The following is a 15,543-nucleotide window of genomic DNA, read 5'->3' on the forward strand; positions in this document are numbered from 1 at the left end:
CACTAGAACAGATGGACCTAATAGACGTCTCCAGAACTCTACATCCAAAAGCAACAGGATACACATTCTTCTCAAGTGCACATGGAACATTCTCCAGAATAGACCACATACTAGGCCACAAAGAGAGCCTCAGTAAATTCAAAAACATTGAAATCCTACCAAACAACTTTTCAGGCAAAGGCATAAAACTGGAAATAAAGTGTACAAAGAAAGCAAAAAGGCTCACAAACACATGGAGGCTAACAACATGCTCTAAAATAATCAATGGATCAACAACCAAATCAAAATGGAGATCCAACAATATATGGAAACAAGCGACAACAACAACACAAAACCCCAACTACTGTGGGATACAGCAAAAGCAATCTTAAGAGGAAAGTATATAGGAATCCAGGCATATTTAAAGAAGGAAGAACAATCCCAAATGAATGGTCTAATGCCACAATTATCGAAATTGGAAAAAGAAAAACAAATGAGGCCTAAGGCCAGCAGAAGGAGGGACATAATAAAGATCAGAGGAGAAATAAATAAAATTGAGAAGAATAAAACAACAGCAAAAATCAATGAAACCAAGAGCCAGTTCTTTAAGAAAATAAACAAAAACGATAAGCCTCTAGCCAGACTTACTAAGAGGAAAACAGAGTCAAAACACATCAACAAAATCAGAAACGAGAAAGGAAAAATCACGACGGACACCACAGAAATACAAAGAATTATTACAGAGTACTATGAAAACCTATATGCTAACAAGCTGCAAAACCTAGGAGAAATGGACAACTTCCTAGAAAAATACAACCTTCCAAGACTGACCCAGAAAGAAACAGAAAATCTAAACAGACCAATTACCAGCAATGAAATTGAAGCAGTAATCAAAAAACTACCAAAGAACAAAACCCCCGGGCCAGATGGATTTACCTTGGAATTTTATCAGACATACAGAGAAGACATAATACCCATTCTCCTTAAAGTTTTCCAAAAAATAGAAGAGAAGGGAATACTCCCAAACTCATTCAATGAAGCCAACATCACCCTAATACCAAAACCAGGCAAAGACCCCACCAAAAAAGAAAACTACAGACCAATATCCCTGATGAATGTAGATGCAAAAATACTCAACAAAATATTAGCAAACCAAATTCAAAAATACATCAAAAGAGGATCATACACCATGACCAAGTGGGATTCATTCCAGGGATGCAAGGATGGTACAACATTCGAAAATCCATCAACATCATCCACTACATCAACAAAAAGAAAGACAAAAACCACATGATCATCTTCATAGATGCTGAAAAAGCATTCGATAAAATTCAACATCCATTCATGATAAAAACTCTCAACAAAATCGGTATAGAGGGCAAGTACCTCAACATAATCAAGGCCATATATGATAAACCCACAGCCAACATCATACTGAACAGCGAGAAGCTGAAAGCTTTTCCTCTGCGATCGGGAACAAGACAGGGATGCCCACTCTCCCCACTGTTATTCAACATAGTACTGGAGGTCCTAGCCATGGCAATTAGACAAAACAAAGAAATACAAGGAATCCAGACTGGTAAAGAAGAAGTTACACTGTCACTATTTGCAGATGACATGATATTGTATGTAAAATACCCTAAAGACTCCACTCCGAAACTACTAGAGCTAATATCGGAATTCAGCAAAGTTGCAGGATACAAAATTAACACACAGAAATCTGTGGCTTTCCTATACACTAACAATAAACTAATAGAAAGAGAAATCAGGAAGACAATTCCATTCACAATAGCATCAAAAAGAATAAAATACCTAGGAAGAAACCTAACCAAGGAAGTGAAAGACCTATACCCTGAAAACTATAAGACAGGCACTCTTAAGATAAATTAAAGAGGTCAATAACAAATGGAAACTCATCCCATGCTCCTGGCTAGGAAGAATTAATATAGTCAAAATGGCCATCCTGCCCAAAGCAACATACAGATTCGATGTAATCCCTATCAAACTACCAACAGCATTCTTCAATGAACTGGAACAAATAGTTCAAAAATTCATATGGAAACACCAAAGACTAAAGCTATAGTCTTTACACCAAAACACCAAAGACATAATAGCTAAAGCAATCCTGAGAAGGAAGAATAAAGTGTGGGGCATCTCACTCCCCAACTTCAAGCTCTACTACAAAGCCACAGTAATCAAGACAATTTGGTACTGGCACAAAAACAGAGCCACAGACCAGTGGGATAGATTAGAGACTCCAGACATTAACCCAAACATATATGGTCAACTAATATTCGATAAAGGGGCCATGGACATACAATGGGGAAATGGTAGTCTCTTCAACAGATGGTGCTGGCAAAACTGGACAGCTACATGTAAGAGAATGAAACTGGATCACTGTCTAACCCCATACACAAAAGTAAATTCGAAATGGATCAAAGACTTGAATTAAGTCATGAAATCATAAAACTCTTAGGAAAAAACATAGGCAAAAATCTCTTAGACATAAACATGAGTGACTTCTTCTTGAACATATCTCCCCGGGCAAGGGAAACAAATGCAAAAATGAACAAATGGGACTATATCAAGCTGAAAAGCTTTTGTACAGCAAAAGGACACCATCAATAGAACAAAAAGGTATCCTACAGTATGGGAGAATATATTCGTAAATGACAGATCTTATAAAGAGTTGATATCCAAAATATATAAAGAGCTCACACACCTCAACAAACAAAAAGCAAGTAATCCAATTAAAAAATGGGCAGAGGAGCTGAATAGACATTTCTCTAAAGAAGAAATTCAGATGGCCAACAGACACATGAAAAGATGCTCCACATTGCTTGTCATCAGAGAAATGCAAATTAAAATCACAATGAGATATCATCTCACACCACTAAGGATGGCTACCATCCAAAAGACAAACAACAACAAATGTTGGCGAGGTTGTGGAGAAAGGGGAACCCTCCTACACTGCTGGTGGGAATGTAAATTAGTTTAACCATTGTGGAAAGCAGTATGGAGGTTCCTCAAAATGCTCAAAATAGAAATACCATTTGACCCAGGAATTCCACTTCTAGGAATTTACCCCAAGAATGCAGCAGCCTAGTCTGAAAAAGACAGATGCACCCCCATGTTTATCGCAGCAGTGTTTACAATAGCCAAGATATGGAAGCAACCTAAATGTCCATCATAGATGAATGGATAAAGAAGATGTGGTACATATACATAATGGAATATTATTCAGCCATAAGAAAAAAACAAATCTTACCATTTGCAACAACATGGATGGAGCTAGAGGGTATTATGCTCAGTGAAATAAGCCAGGCGGAGAAAGACAAGTACCAAATGATTTCACTCATATGTGGAGAATAAGAACAAAAGAAAACTGAAGGAACAAAACAGCAGCAGAAGCACAGAACCCAAGAATGGACTAATAGTTACCAAAGGGAAAGCGACTGGGGAGGATGGGTGGGAAGGGAGGGATAAGGGCAGGAGAAAAAGAAAGGGGGCATTACGATTAGCATGTATAGTGTGGGTGGGGGCACCGGGGAGGGCTGTGCAACACAGAGAAGACAAGGAGTGATTTTACAGCATCTTACTATGTTGATGGACAGTGACTGTGAATGGGCATGTGCGGGGGACTTGGTGAAGGAGGGAGCCTAGTAATCGTAATGTCCTTCATGTAACTGTAGATTAATGATACCAAAATAAAATTAAAAAAAAAAAAAAGAAGATCTAAAGTCTAATCCATGTTCCTTAATAGCTTTGTGATTTTGAGCAAGTTAATTAACTACTGTTATGGGTGTGGCAGAATAATGAAAGCCTTAATGGAAAAAAAAAATTGGGCCACATACAGAGCAAGGAAGGGAAGGAATCACAGGCCATATGGCTGGCTGCAGGCTGAAGCGGTCTTTGTGTGGGGTCTCTGACTGCCTGACAGAAGAGCCAGTACTTAATTCAGTAGATGTCAGGGATGACTGACAGACAACATCATAACCTCTACAATAAACTACTTAAAAATCAAGAACACAACTGAGAGCAACTGGGGGTATCTGACCATGAAATGTCTCCAGAGATTCAGAGATAGACTCTGGAAGTCCCTTGAAGGCTTTCACTGTTACAAGGGTGACTGCGTCAATCAGCAGCGGGACACGCACAGAAGAGACTTGGGGCCAGTAGACACCTCGCCTGTACAAAACTGCATATGGAATGTGCTCGTGGGTTCACTTCTTGGGGCTCATATGCAGAGTTTAAACATTGTAATTCAAAGTAGGATCCTTATTTCATTTCAGCCTGTGTGGTTTGTACTAAAATTTAAGTTCACATTCCCTCTTTGATCTAATATTTTATAAAGCAGTCACTGATATTAGTATTTCTGAGAATTCTTACTTACCTGCAGTAGCATGTAGTAGATCCCAGTCATACCATGGGCAGCACCAACATACTGCTTCCTGTGCCACTGGTATAACAGGGGACAGCGCTCAGCCTTCCTTTCTTCCCTTGACAAGGCTTTGCCCGATTCAATAACAGCATTGACAACCTACAGAGATAAAGAGGCAGCAGCCTAAGTCTAAACACCTTACATGTATCCTGTTCTACTTTAATTAACACTAACAACCTGTCTTTAGACAGAATTTAATCTAAAATCTTTAAGCAGTTAGTAGCCAACATTGTTTTATTTATTTTATAAATTAATAAATACAGAGAAAAACCAGAAGATAATTTCAGAGTAGAAAAGACATTAAGAAGTCAAAGAAATCAAAAGTTCTTTGTATCAACAGTTTGCTAAAACCTAGGATAACTTTCTATAACAACTGCTCTAGACTTAGTTGTTTTGTAGCTGTAAATATTTCCCCCCAAAGACTGGCATGTACATCTTCCAGGAAAGGCTGGAGGAATTAGTTTTCTTTATGAAAGGCTAATAAAATGAGATGTGTCATTGTAGTATGCAGATGTTAGATCAAAAGAATACCATATCTGAAATGACAATGTGGCAAAGACTAACTTTTTCTTCATATCCTTCCTTCCCCTCATACTACTGGTAACAGAGCTCCAAGTTTTAGCTATGCATCTGACCTCTGAGCTATATACAGCTGGACACAGTCACTTGACTAAGTTCTGGAAGTGGGATGTGAGGAAAGTGAGGTGGGCAACTTCTAGTTCGTGGCCTTAAAAAGAAAGCTCCTCAACCTTCACTTCCTCACCTGTCCCCTGGGCTGGGGGTGCTCAGTAGCTTTGGTCATGCAGGTAAGGGCATGCCCCTAGGACATGGCAGACACGACAGAAAAGCCATATTCACCTGGGCTCCTACCGCTCCAGACGACTCATGAAAGAGAAATAAACATTCTATTTTTTCAAAGCTGCAGTTGTTTGCTTCTAGTAAAAACAGCTGAATACAGGCCTAAGAGGAGTACAGATTTTTAAGACACATTCTTAGAAAGGAAAAAAAGAAACTATTTATTAATTTTACAAGATGCTTTAAGAAATTACTCCACCTACAAGGAGAGTCCAGCTACTATAGTCACTCTGTGCTAAGACAGGTTCAAATAGCAGTGACAGGGATGCCTGTAGCTGTCAGTAATCCCACATACCTCTTTAACAGCGGACTCACACACGGTGCCTGGACCGATCTCCGTATTCAGGTAGAGTAAGGCATACAGGTACCCTGCCCGTCCATAGAGCAGCTCATCGGGAAGCTCTGAGTCTTGGCAGACAATGGTTCTCTGGAGCTGCAAAAGTCTACCAGACAAGAAAAATGCTGTTTTCCAGACAATGTCTAAAATACCTCTTTTTGAAACTCTAAGTAAACCTATCACTTTAGGAACTACCTGTCATTTATTTTTCGTTTAAGACTGATTTTTAAAAAATACACAGAAAACCCCAGAAAACAACAAAAACTTCACTTTACTATTTTCTTCTCAGATACCAAAATTAAAAACAAAACATATTTCTGTTCAAAATTTCTACCTTTATATATACTCTAAACCATGTAAGAGAAGAAACTCAATTTTGATATCCAGAATTAGAAGAAAGTTGATTTAAAATATAAATGAAAATAGTACTAAAATTTTCAGTAGCCAAAACTTGGGAATTAGATCGAGTCATTCTGTCTTTCAACAAACATTAACTGATTAGCATGTGCCAGAATGTGGGACTGAGTCCTGATTTCTGCATTTTCCTTGAAAATAAACCAATAGGTACAAAAAAAGTTTACACACTCTGTTCCACAATAAGGGACCCTAAGAATAACTTAGTTGTAATAGTGAATCTCAGGCATTTAGCTAATTTTCATGCATTTGGAAGCAATCAAGAATCACTCAGGAAAAATGATTAAAGTAAGGCAAAGAAATATGTTTATTCTTCCCAAAATTAGGGCAACTATATGCTTGGATTGAAAGAAAGGACACAACCCCACCATTATGTTCAGAAGTAATATATAACCCTCTTCAATTCTTGGAGAAACCTCTTTGAAACAGTAGATAAATTAAGAAATAATTTCTTTTTTGAATGTATTTCTATAGCAAGACCTACAGCTGAGAATTTGGAGAAAAATACTTCCAGTTCTCAAAACTCACTTTGAGATGCATTCCTGGGATTCACAATCACTTTTGAGTCTATGATATACCACAGCTCCTACAGCAAGGGGCCCAGCATCTCCACAGAGGAAAGTGACCTTGCGGCCATTCAGATTCCGAAGTGTCCTCTTTACGTAATCCAGGGATCGGAGCAGGTAGGTCTGGTCACACGTGACTCGGTACAACTGCAGGTACAAAAGGGCTATGCCTGGAATAATTCCCCCATCCCAAAAGAAAAGCATTATTACCTTTCCTTTTTACCTTCAGGACATTATTTTATGATGCATGAAAAACTTGAATAAAGCCTGTTTGTGAAGGGGCAACATCAAACACTCTCATATTATATATTTCTTAAAAATGGGGGAAGATAAAAGAACTTAGGGTAGAAAAAATTTTTAAATAACTTAAAATGTATTAGTTTGCTATTGTTCTGACATAGTGAATAAATAGCTCCCCAACAAAGGGAGACATGAGACTTCCTATTCATTTCCATCTGATTTTCATTCATTTCCCGTTGTATCTTAAGCTAATTTGGATCCTTTTCTTTTTATTTCTGATGTAATTATTTTCTCTGTTATCCCAAATTAAATTACTTTCTGAATTTTATATCCTCTCTTTCCAAGTTTTCTATTTCTCACAAGTTTTCAGTTTTCTTTAATGACCAAACCATACAAATGACCAAATAACCAGTGGATCATTCCATTTTTTCAGTTTTTTGACAAACCTCCACACTTTTCCATAATGACTGTACCAATTTACATTCCCACCAACAGTGTACTAGGATTAACTTTACTCCAGATCCATGCTAACACTGTTATATACTGTCTTTTTGATGAAAGTCATCCTAACAGGTGTGAAGTGGTATCTCATTATGGTCTTGATTTCCTTGATGATTAATGTTGAACACTTTCTTATATATGTGTTAGTCACTTGTATGTCTTCTTTGGAAAAATGTTCACTTCTTTGGAAAAAAAAGAAAAGTCTTTTGCCCATTTTTTAACTGTAATTTTTTTTTTTTTTTTTGCTACTGAGTTGTGTAAGTTCCTTATATATTTTGGTACTATCCCCTTAGCAGAGTATAGTTTGCAAATATTTTCTCCCATCCTGTAAATTGCCTTTTCATTTTGTTGACTGTTTCCCTTGCAGTGCAGTAGCTTCTTGGTTTAATGTCATCCTACTTGGTTACTTTTTGTTTTTTATTGCTGTACCTTTGGTGTCATATCCAAAAAATCATTGCCAAATGCATTTTCCCTGTTTTCTTCTAGGAGCTTTATGCTTCAGGTCTTACATTTAAGTCTTTAATCCACTTTGAGTTAACTTTTGGGAGTACAAGATAAAGCCCCATTTCATTCTTTTGCATGTGGCTAGCCAGTTTTCCCAGCACTGTTTACGGAAGAGATGGTTCTTCTCCCACGTGTGTACTTGGTGCCCTTGTAAGCATTAATCAGCCATTTATGCCTGGGTTTATTTCTGGCCTCTCTATTCTGCTCCACTGGTCTATGTGTCTGTTTTTAAGCCAATACCATGCTTTGATTACTATCCCTTTGTAATATGCTTTGAAATCAGCAAGTATGATGCTTCCAGCTTTGTTCTTTCTCAAGATTGCATGGGCTTCCCTGAGTCTTTTGTACTTCCCATATGATTTTAGGATTTTCTTCAATTTCTATGAAAGAGACAATTAGAATTTTGATAGGGACTGTATTAAACACATAGATCACTTTGGATACTATCGATGTTTTAACAACATAAATCCTTCCAATCCATGAATACTTTTCACATTTATTTGTGTTTTTCCTCCATTTCTTTATTAAATGTCTTATAATTTATGCTGTACAGGTCTTTTACCTTCTTGGTTAAATTTATTTCAAAGGTTTTTTTTTTGATGTTATTGTAAATGGAAATGTTTTCTTAATTTTTTTCTCCAAAAGGCAGTCATCAGTGTGTAAACACAATTAATCTTTGTAGATTCATTTTGTATCCTGCAACTTTACTGAACTTATCAGTTCTAACAATTTTTTGGTGGAGTCTTCAGGGTTTTCTATATATAAGACCATGCCATCTAGAAAGAGAGGCAATTTAACTTCTTTCTCATTTGGATGCCTTTATTTCTTTTTCCTGCCTAACTGCTCTGGCTAGGACTTCCAGTAGTATGTTGAATATAAGTGGTGAGAAGGGGTATCATTACCTTGTTTCTTATCTTAAAGGCTGAGTATGATCTTAGCTGTGTATGAATATCACTGAGTATGATGACAGTATGATGGGTTTATCACATACTGTCTCTTTTTTTTGGTATCATTAATGTACAATTACATGGGCAACATTATGGTTACTAGACTTCCCCTATTATCAAGTCTCCACCACACACCCCATTAGAGTCACTGTCCAATACCGTAATAAGATGCTATAGAATCACTATTTGTCTTTTATTATACTTATTGCCTTCCCCATATCCTGACCCCCTACATTATGTGTGCTAATCATAATGCCCCTTTTTCCACCTTATCCCTCCTTTCCAACCCATCCTCCCCAGTCCCTTTCCCTTTGATAATTGTTAGTCCATTCTTGGGTTCTGTGAATCTGCTGGTGTTTTGTTCCTTCAGTTTTTTCTTTATTGTTATACTCCACAGATGAGTGAAATCATTTGATACTTGTCTTTCTCTGCCTGGCTTATTTCACTGAACATAATACCCTCATGGTCCACCAATGTTGTTGCAAATGGTAGGATTTGTTTTCTTCTTATGGCTGAATAATATTCCATTGTGTATACATACCACATCTTCTTCATCCATTCATCTATTGATGGACACTTAGGTTGTTTCCATTTCTTGGCTATTCTAAGTAATGCAGCGATAAACATAGGGGTGCATATGTTTTTTCAAACTGGGCACCTGCATTCTTAGGGTGAATTCCTAAGAGTGGAATTCCTGGGTCAAATGGTATTTCTATTTTTAGTTCCTTGAGGAACCTCAATACGGCTTTCCAGAATGCTTGAACTAATTTACATTCCCACCAGAAGTGTAGGAGGGTTCCCCTTTCTCCACATCCTCGCCAATATTTATTGTCATTTGTCTTCTGGATGGTGGTCATCCTAACTGGTGTGAGGTGATATCTCACTGTGGTTTTAATTTGCATTTTTCTGATGATTAGTGATGTGGAGCATCTTTTCATGTGCCTGTTGGCCATCTGAATTTCTTCTTTGCAGAAGTGTCTGTTTAGCTCCTCTGCCCATTTTTTAATTGGCTTATTTGTTTTTTGCTTGTTGAGGTGTGTGAGCTCTTTGTATACTTTGGATGTCAAGCCCTTACTGGATATGTCATTTATGAATACATTCTCCCATACTGTAGGATTTCCTTTTGTTCTACTGATAGTGTCCTTTGCTGCACAGAAGCTCTTTAGTTTGATATAGTCCCACTTGTTCATTTTTTGCTTTTGTTTCCCTTGCCTGGGGAAACACGTTCATGAAGAAGTTGCTCATGTTTATGTCCAAGAGATTTTTGCCTATGTTTTTTCTAAGAGTTTTACGGTTTCATGACTTACATTCAGGTCTTTGATACATTTTGAGTTTATTTTGTGTATGGGGTTAGACAATAATCCAGTTTCATTCTCTTACATGTAGCTGTCCAGTTTTGCCAACACCAGCTGTTGAAGAGGTGGTCATTCCCCCATTGTATATCCATGGCTCCTTTATTGTATATTAATTGACCATATATCCTTGGGTTTATATCTGGGCTCTCTAGTCTGTTCCATTGGTCTATGGGTCTGTTCTTGTGCCTGTACCAAACTGTCTTGATTACTGTGGCTTTGTATTAGAGCTTGAAGCTGGGAAGTATAATCACCCCAGCTGTATTCTGCCTTCTCAGGATTGCTTTGGCTATTTGGGGTCTTTTCTGGTTCCAGACGAATTTTAGAAATATTTGCTCTAATTTGTGGAAAAATGCTGTTAGTATTTTGAAAGGGATTGCATTGAATCTGTAGATCGCTTTAGGCAGGATGGCCATTTTGACAATATTAATTCTTCCTACCATCAGCACAGGACAAGTTTCCATTTATTGGTATCTTCTTTAATTTCTCTCATGAGTGTCTTGTAGTTTTCAAAGTATGGGTCTTCCACTTTCTTGGTTAAATTTCATCCTAGGTATTTTATAATTTTTGATGCAATTGTGAATGGAATTGTTTTCCTGATTTCTCTTTCTGCTAGTTCATCGTTAGTGTATAGGAATGCAACAGATCTCTGTGTATTAATTTTGTATCCCACAACTTTGCTGAATTCAGATATTAGATCTAGTAGTTTTGGAGTGGATTCTTTAGGGTTTTTTATGCACAATATCATGTCATTTGCCACCAGGGACAATTTGACATCTTCCTTGCCAATCTGGATGCCTTTTGTTTCTCTGTGTTGTCTGATTGCCATGACGAGGACCTCCAGAACTGTGTTGAATAAAAGTGGAGACTGTGGGCATCCTTGTCTTGTTCCTGATCTTAAAGGAAAACCTTTCAGCTTCTCACCGTTAAGTTTCTTTTCTCAAAGAATCAGCTCCTGCTTTCATGATGTTAGTTTAGTATGATGTTAGTTGTGGGTTTCACATATATGGCCCTTATTATGTTGAGGTACTTGCCCTCTATACCCATTTTGTTGAGAGACTTTTTTTTTATCATGAATGGATGTTGGGTTTTGTCAAATGCTTTTTCAGCATCTATGGAGATGATCATGTGGTTTTTGTCCTTTTGGTCGATGTGGTGGATGATGTTGATGTATTTTCGAATGTTGTACCATCCTTGCATTCTTGTGATGAATCCCACTTGATCATGATGGATGATTCTGTTGATGTATTTTTGAATTTGGTTTGCTAGTACTCTGTTGAGTATTTTTGCATTTATGTTCATCAGGGATATTGGTCTGTAATTTTCTTTTTTTTGTGGTGTCTTTGCCTGGTTTTGGTATTAAGAGTGATTTTGTCCTCGTAGACTGAGTTTGGAAGTACTCCCTCCTCTTCTACTTTTTGGAAAACTTTAAGGGTATTAGGTCTTCACTAAATGTTTAATATAATTCAGCAGTGAAACTATCGAGTCCAGCCGTTTTGTTCTTAGGTAGATTTTTATTACCAATTCAATTTTCTTGCTGGTAATTGGTCTACTCAGATTTTCTGTTTCTTCCTGGGTCAGCCTTGGAAGGCTGTATTTTTCTAGAAAGTTGTCCATTTCTTCTAGGTTATGCAATTTGATAGCATATAATTTTTCATAGAGATTCCCTCATAATTCTTTGATTTCTGTGGCGTCCGTAGTGATTTTTCCTTTCTCATATCTGATTCTGATTATGTGTGTAGACTCTCTTATTTTCTTGATAACTCTGGCTAGGTGTTTATCTATTTTGTTTATTTTCTCAAAGAATCAGCTCCCGCTTTCATTGATCCTTTCTATTGTTTTATTCTTCTCTACATTATTTATTTCTGCTCCAATCTTTATTATATCCCTGCTTCTACTGACTTTGGGCCTTATTTGTTCTTCCTTTTCTAGTTTTGCTAATTGTGAGTTTAGACTGTTCATATGGGACTGTTCTTTCCTGAGGTAGGCCTGGATTGCAATATACTTCCCTCTTAGCACGGCCTTGGCTGCATCCCACAGATTCTGTGGTGTTGAATTATTGGTTTCATTTGTTTCCATATATTCCTTAATTTCTGTTTTTATTTGGTCATTGACCCATTGATTATTTAAGGGGGATGTTATTAAGCCTCCATGTGTTTGTGGGCTTTTTCTTTTTCCTTGTGATTTATTTCTCATTTCATACCCTTGTGATCTGAGAAGCTGGTTGGTACAATTTCAATATTTTGTAATTTACTGAGGTTCTTTTTATAGCCTAGTATATGATCTATTCTTGAAAATGTTCCATGTGCACTTCAGAAGAATATATATCCTGTTGCTTTTGGATGGAGAGTTCTGTAGATGTCCGTTAGGTCCATCTATTCTAATATGTTAATCTGTGTGTCTGTCTCTGCTTATTTCCTGTCTGGTTGATCTGTCCTTTGGAGTGAGTGGTGTTTTGAAGTTTCCTAAAATGAATACATTGCATTCTATTTCCCCCATTAATTCTGTTAGTATTTGTTTCACATATGTAGGTGATCCTGTGTTTGCTGCATTGATATTTATAATAGTTATATCCTCTTGTTGGACTGACTCCTTTATCATTATGTAATGTTCTTCTTTGTCTCTTATTACTTTGTTTTGAAGTCTATTTTGTCTGATACAAGTACTGCAACTCCTGCTTTTTGCTCCCTATTAGTTGCATGAAATATCTTTTTCCATCCCTTCACTTTCAGTCTGTATATGTCTTTGGGTTTGAGGTAAGTCTCCTGTAGGCAGCACATAGACGGGTCTTGTTTTTTTAATCCATTCTGTGACTATCTTTTGATTGGTGCATTCAGACCATTTATATTTAGGGTGATTATCGATAGGTATGTACTTATTGCCATCGCAGGCTTTAGATTCATGGTTACCAAAGGATCAAGGGTAATTCCCTTACTATGTAACACTCTAATTTAACTCACTTTGTATGTTACTACAAACAATCTATAAGTTTTTTTCTTTTTTTCCTCCTTCTTCGTTCTCCATTCTTTATATGTTAGGTAGCATCTTCTTTACTCTTTGTGTATCCCTTGATTGGCTTTGAGGGTAGGTCATTTGATTTTGCATCTGCTTAGTAATTAATTGTTCTACTTTGCTGCAGCTTTATTTCCCCTGGTGACATCTATTTGTTTAACCTTAGGAATACTTCCATCTATAGAAGTCCCTCCAAAATGCACTGTAGAGGTGGTTTGTGGGAGGTAAATTCTCTCAACTTTTGCTTATCTAAAAATTGTTTAATCCCTCCTTCAAATTTAAATGATAACCTTGCAAAGTAGAGAATTCTTGGTCTGAGGCCCTTCTGCTTCATTGCATTAAATATATCATGCCACTCCCTCTGGCCTGTAAGGTTTCTGTTGAGAAATCTGATAGTGTGATGGGTTTTCCTTTGTATGTGATCTTTTTTCTCTCTAACTGCTTTTAAAAGACTGTCTTTATCCTTGATCTTTGCCATTTTAATAATTATATTTCTTGATGTTGTCTTCCTTGGGTCCCTTGTGTTGGGAGATCTGTGCACCTCCATGGCTTGAGAGACTATCTTCTTCCCCAGATTGGGGAAGTTTTCAGCAATTATCTCATCAATGACACTTTGTATCCTTTTTTCTGTCTCTTCTTCTGGTACCCCTATAATGCGAATATTGTTCCATCTGGATTGGTCACACAGTTCTCTCAATATTCTTTCATTCTTAGAGATCCTTTTGTCTCTCTGTGCCTCAGCTTCTTTGAATTCCTCTTCTCTAATTCCTCTTCCATTTACTGTCTCTTCTACTACATCGAATCTGCTTTTAAATCCCTCCGTTTTATGTTTCATTTCAGGTATGGAATTTTTTAATGATTTGAAACTTCTTCTTAAATTCGTTCGTGAGTTCTTGAATATTTTTCTGTACCTCCATGAGCATGTTTATGATTTTTATTTTGAACTCTTTTTCAGAAAATTAGTGAGTGTACTTTCATTTGTCCCTTTTTTGGTCTGAACCAGCCTAGTGCCCAGAAGCTCTAGTCTCTGGAGCTGCTCAGCCCCTAGAGTGAGGTTGGGGGGTCATAGGGGAGCAGTGCTGGTGCCTGGGGTGAGGAAAGATCTGTTTCCTGATTCCCGGCTGCAGTGCCTGTCTCCAGTATCAGTGAAAGTGGGCCAAGCACACAGGTGCAAGCCTCTGTGCTTTGTGTCTCAGGCTGTTTTAGGTGGGGCCTCCCTCTGGCTGGCCTTACACCAGTGCAGAGACTGCCGGTTTGCAAGCCAGTGCCTGCAGGCAAGGAGGAAGGCACAGCAGGCAGCATGTCACAGTGGGGGGCCTCGGATCCGAGTAGCCAGTCAGGGGGATGGAGTGCCTGATGCTCTTCAGAGTTCCCAACCTGCTGGGCTGAGTGCACCCAGACAATCTTGTCTAGCTTTCCCTTCTCCCGTGCAGCAAGCTCCATGGAAACCCCGCCCCTTCAGCAGTCCGCTTGCTGCTAAGAAGCCTCTCAGACCCCCTGCCTTTCCTTTGTTCCAGAGTCACTGGATGTGGATCCCCGTCCTACACAAACAGCCAGAATCTCAGTTTCTCAAGCACTCTGCCTTAAATAAAGTCCAGGTTCCCCAACCCCACCAACCTCCAGAGTACCACACAGTGTAGGTTTGTGGTCCAAAGCAGACCTCCAGGGATGGGTGTTCAGCAGTTCTAGTCTTCCACCCCCTCCCCACTCCATTTCTCTTCCAACCGCCAGTGAGCTGGGGTGGGGGAGGGCCTTGGGTCCTGCCGGATCAAGGCTTTGGTACATTACCCTGCTTTGTGTGGTCTGCTCTGTTCGGGAGGTCTGTATGTAGTCTGGTGCAGCCTTCCCTCCTGTTGCTCTTCCAGGGTTAGTTGTATTAACTATATTTTCATACTATATGTGGTTTTGGGAGGAGTTCTCTGTCTCACCTCTCATGCCGCCATCTTGAATCCATATATTGTCTTTATGTTCAAGTTAATTCCTTCTATACTGAATTTGTTGAGTTTTTATCTTGAAACAATGCTGAATATTATCAAATGCTTTTGCATCTATTGACATGATTATGATTTTTATCCTTTATTCTGTTAATGTTGTATATCACATTTGGCTTGCATATGTTGAAACATCCTAGCATCTCTGGGATACAGCCTACTTTTACCATGATGTATGACCCTTTTAAAGTGCTGTTTGCTAGTATTTTCTTAGGATTTGTGTATCTGTGTTCATTAGAGATACTGACCTGTAATTTTCTTTTCTAGTAGCATCATTTGCTTTGGCATCAGGGTTATGCTGATAAAGAGTTTGAAAGTGTTCTCTCCAAGGGGAACCCTCCTACACTGCTGGTGGGAATGTAAACTAGTTCAACCATTGTGGAAAGCAGTATGGAGGTTCCTCA

The 15,543-nt window shown here is 38.2% G+C and overlaps 1 protein-coding gene across 3 annotated transcripts in view; it reads right to left on the reverse strand.

The window, feature by feature from the left end:
• LANCL2 (LanC like glutathione S-transferase 2) overlaps positions 1-15,543 on the reverse strand; it is a 240,610-nt gene that overhangs the window by 64,583 nt on the left and 160,484 nt on the right. For all 3 annotated transcript variants that reach the window (XM_036910340.2, XM_036910339.2, XM_036910338.2), the window contains exons 3-5: positions 6,555-6,762; positions 5,571-5,718; positions 4,373-4,519 (exon numbers count right to left, since the gene is read on the reverse strand). In XM_036910340.2, the coding sequence (XP_036766235.2) occupies positions 4,373-4,519; positions 5,571-5,718; positions 6,555-6,762 (503 nt within the window). The remainder of the gene's footprint in view (positions 1-4,372; positions 4,520-5,570; positions 5,719-6,554; positions 6,763-15,543) is intronic.

This window comes from Manis pentadactyla, chromosome 7 (assembly GCF_030020395.1).
Source record: "Manis pentadactyla isolate mManPen7 chromosome 7, mManPen7.hap1, whole genome shotgun sequence".
Classification (NCBI taxonomy): domain Eukaryota; kingdom Metazoa; phylum Chordata; class Mammalia; order Pholidota; family Manidae; genus Manis; species Manis pentadactyla.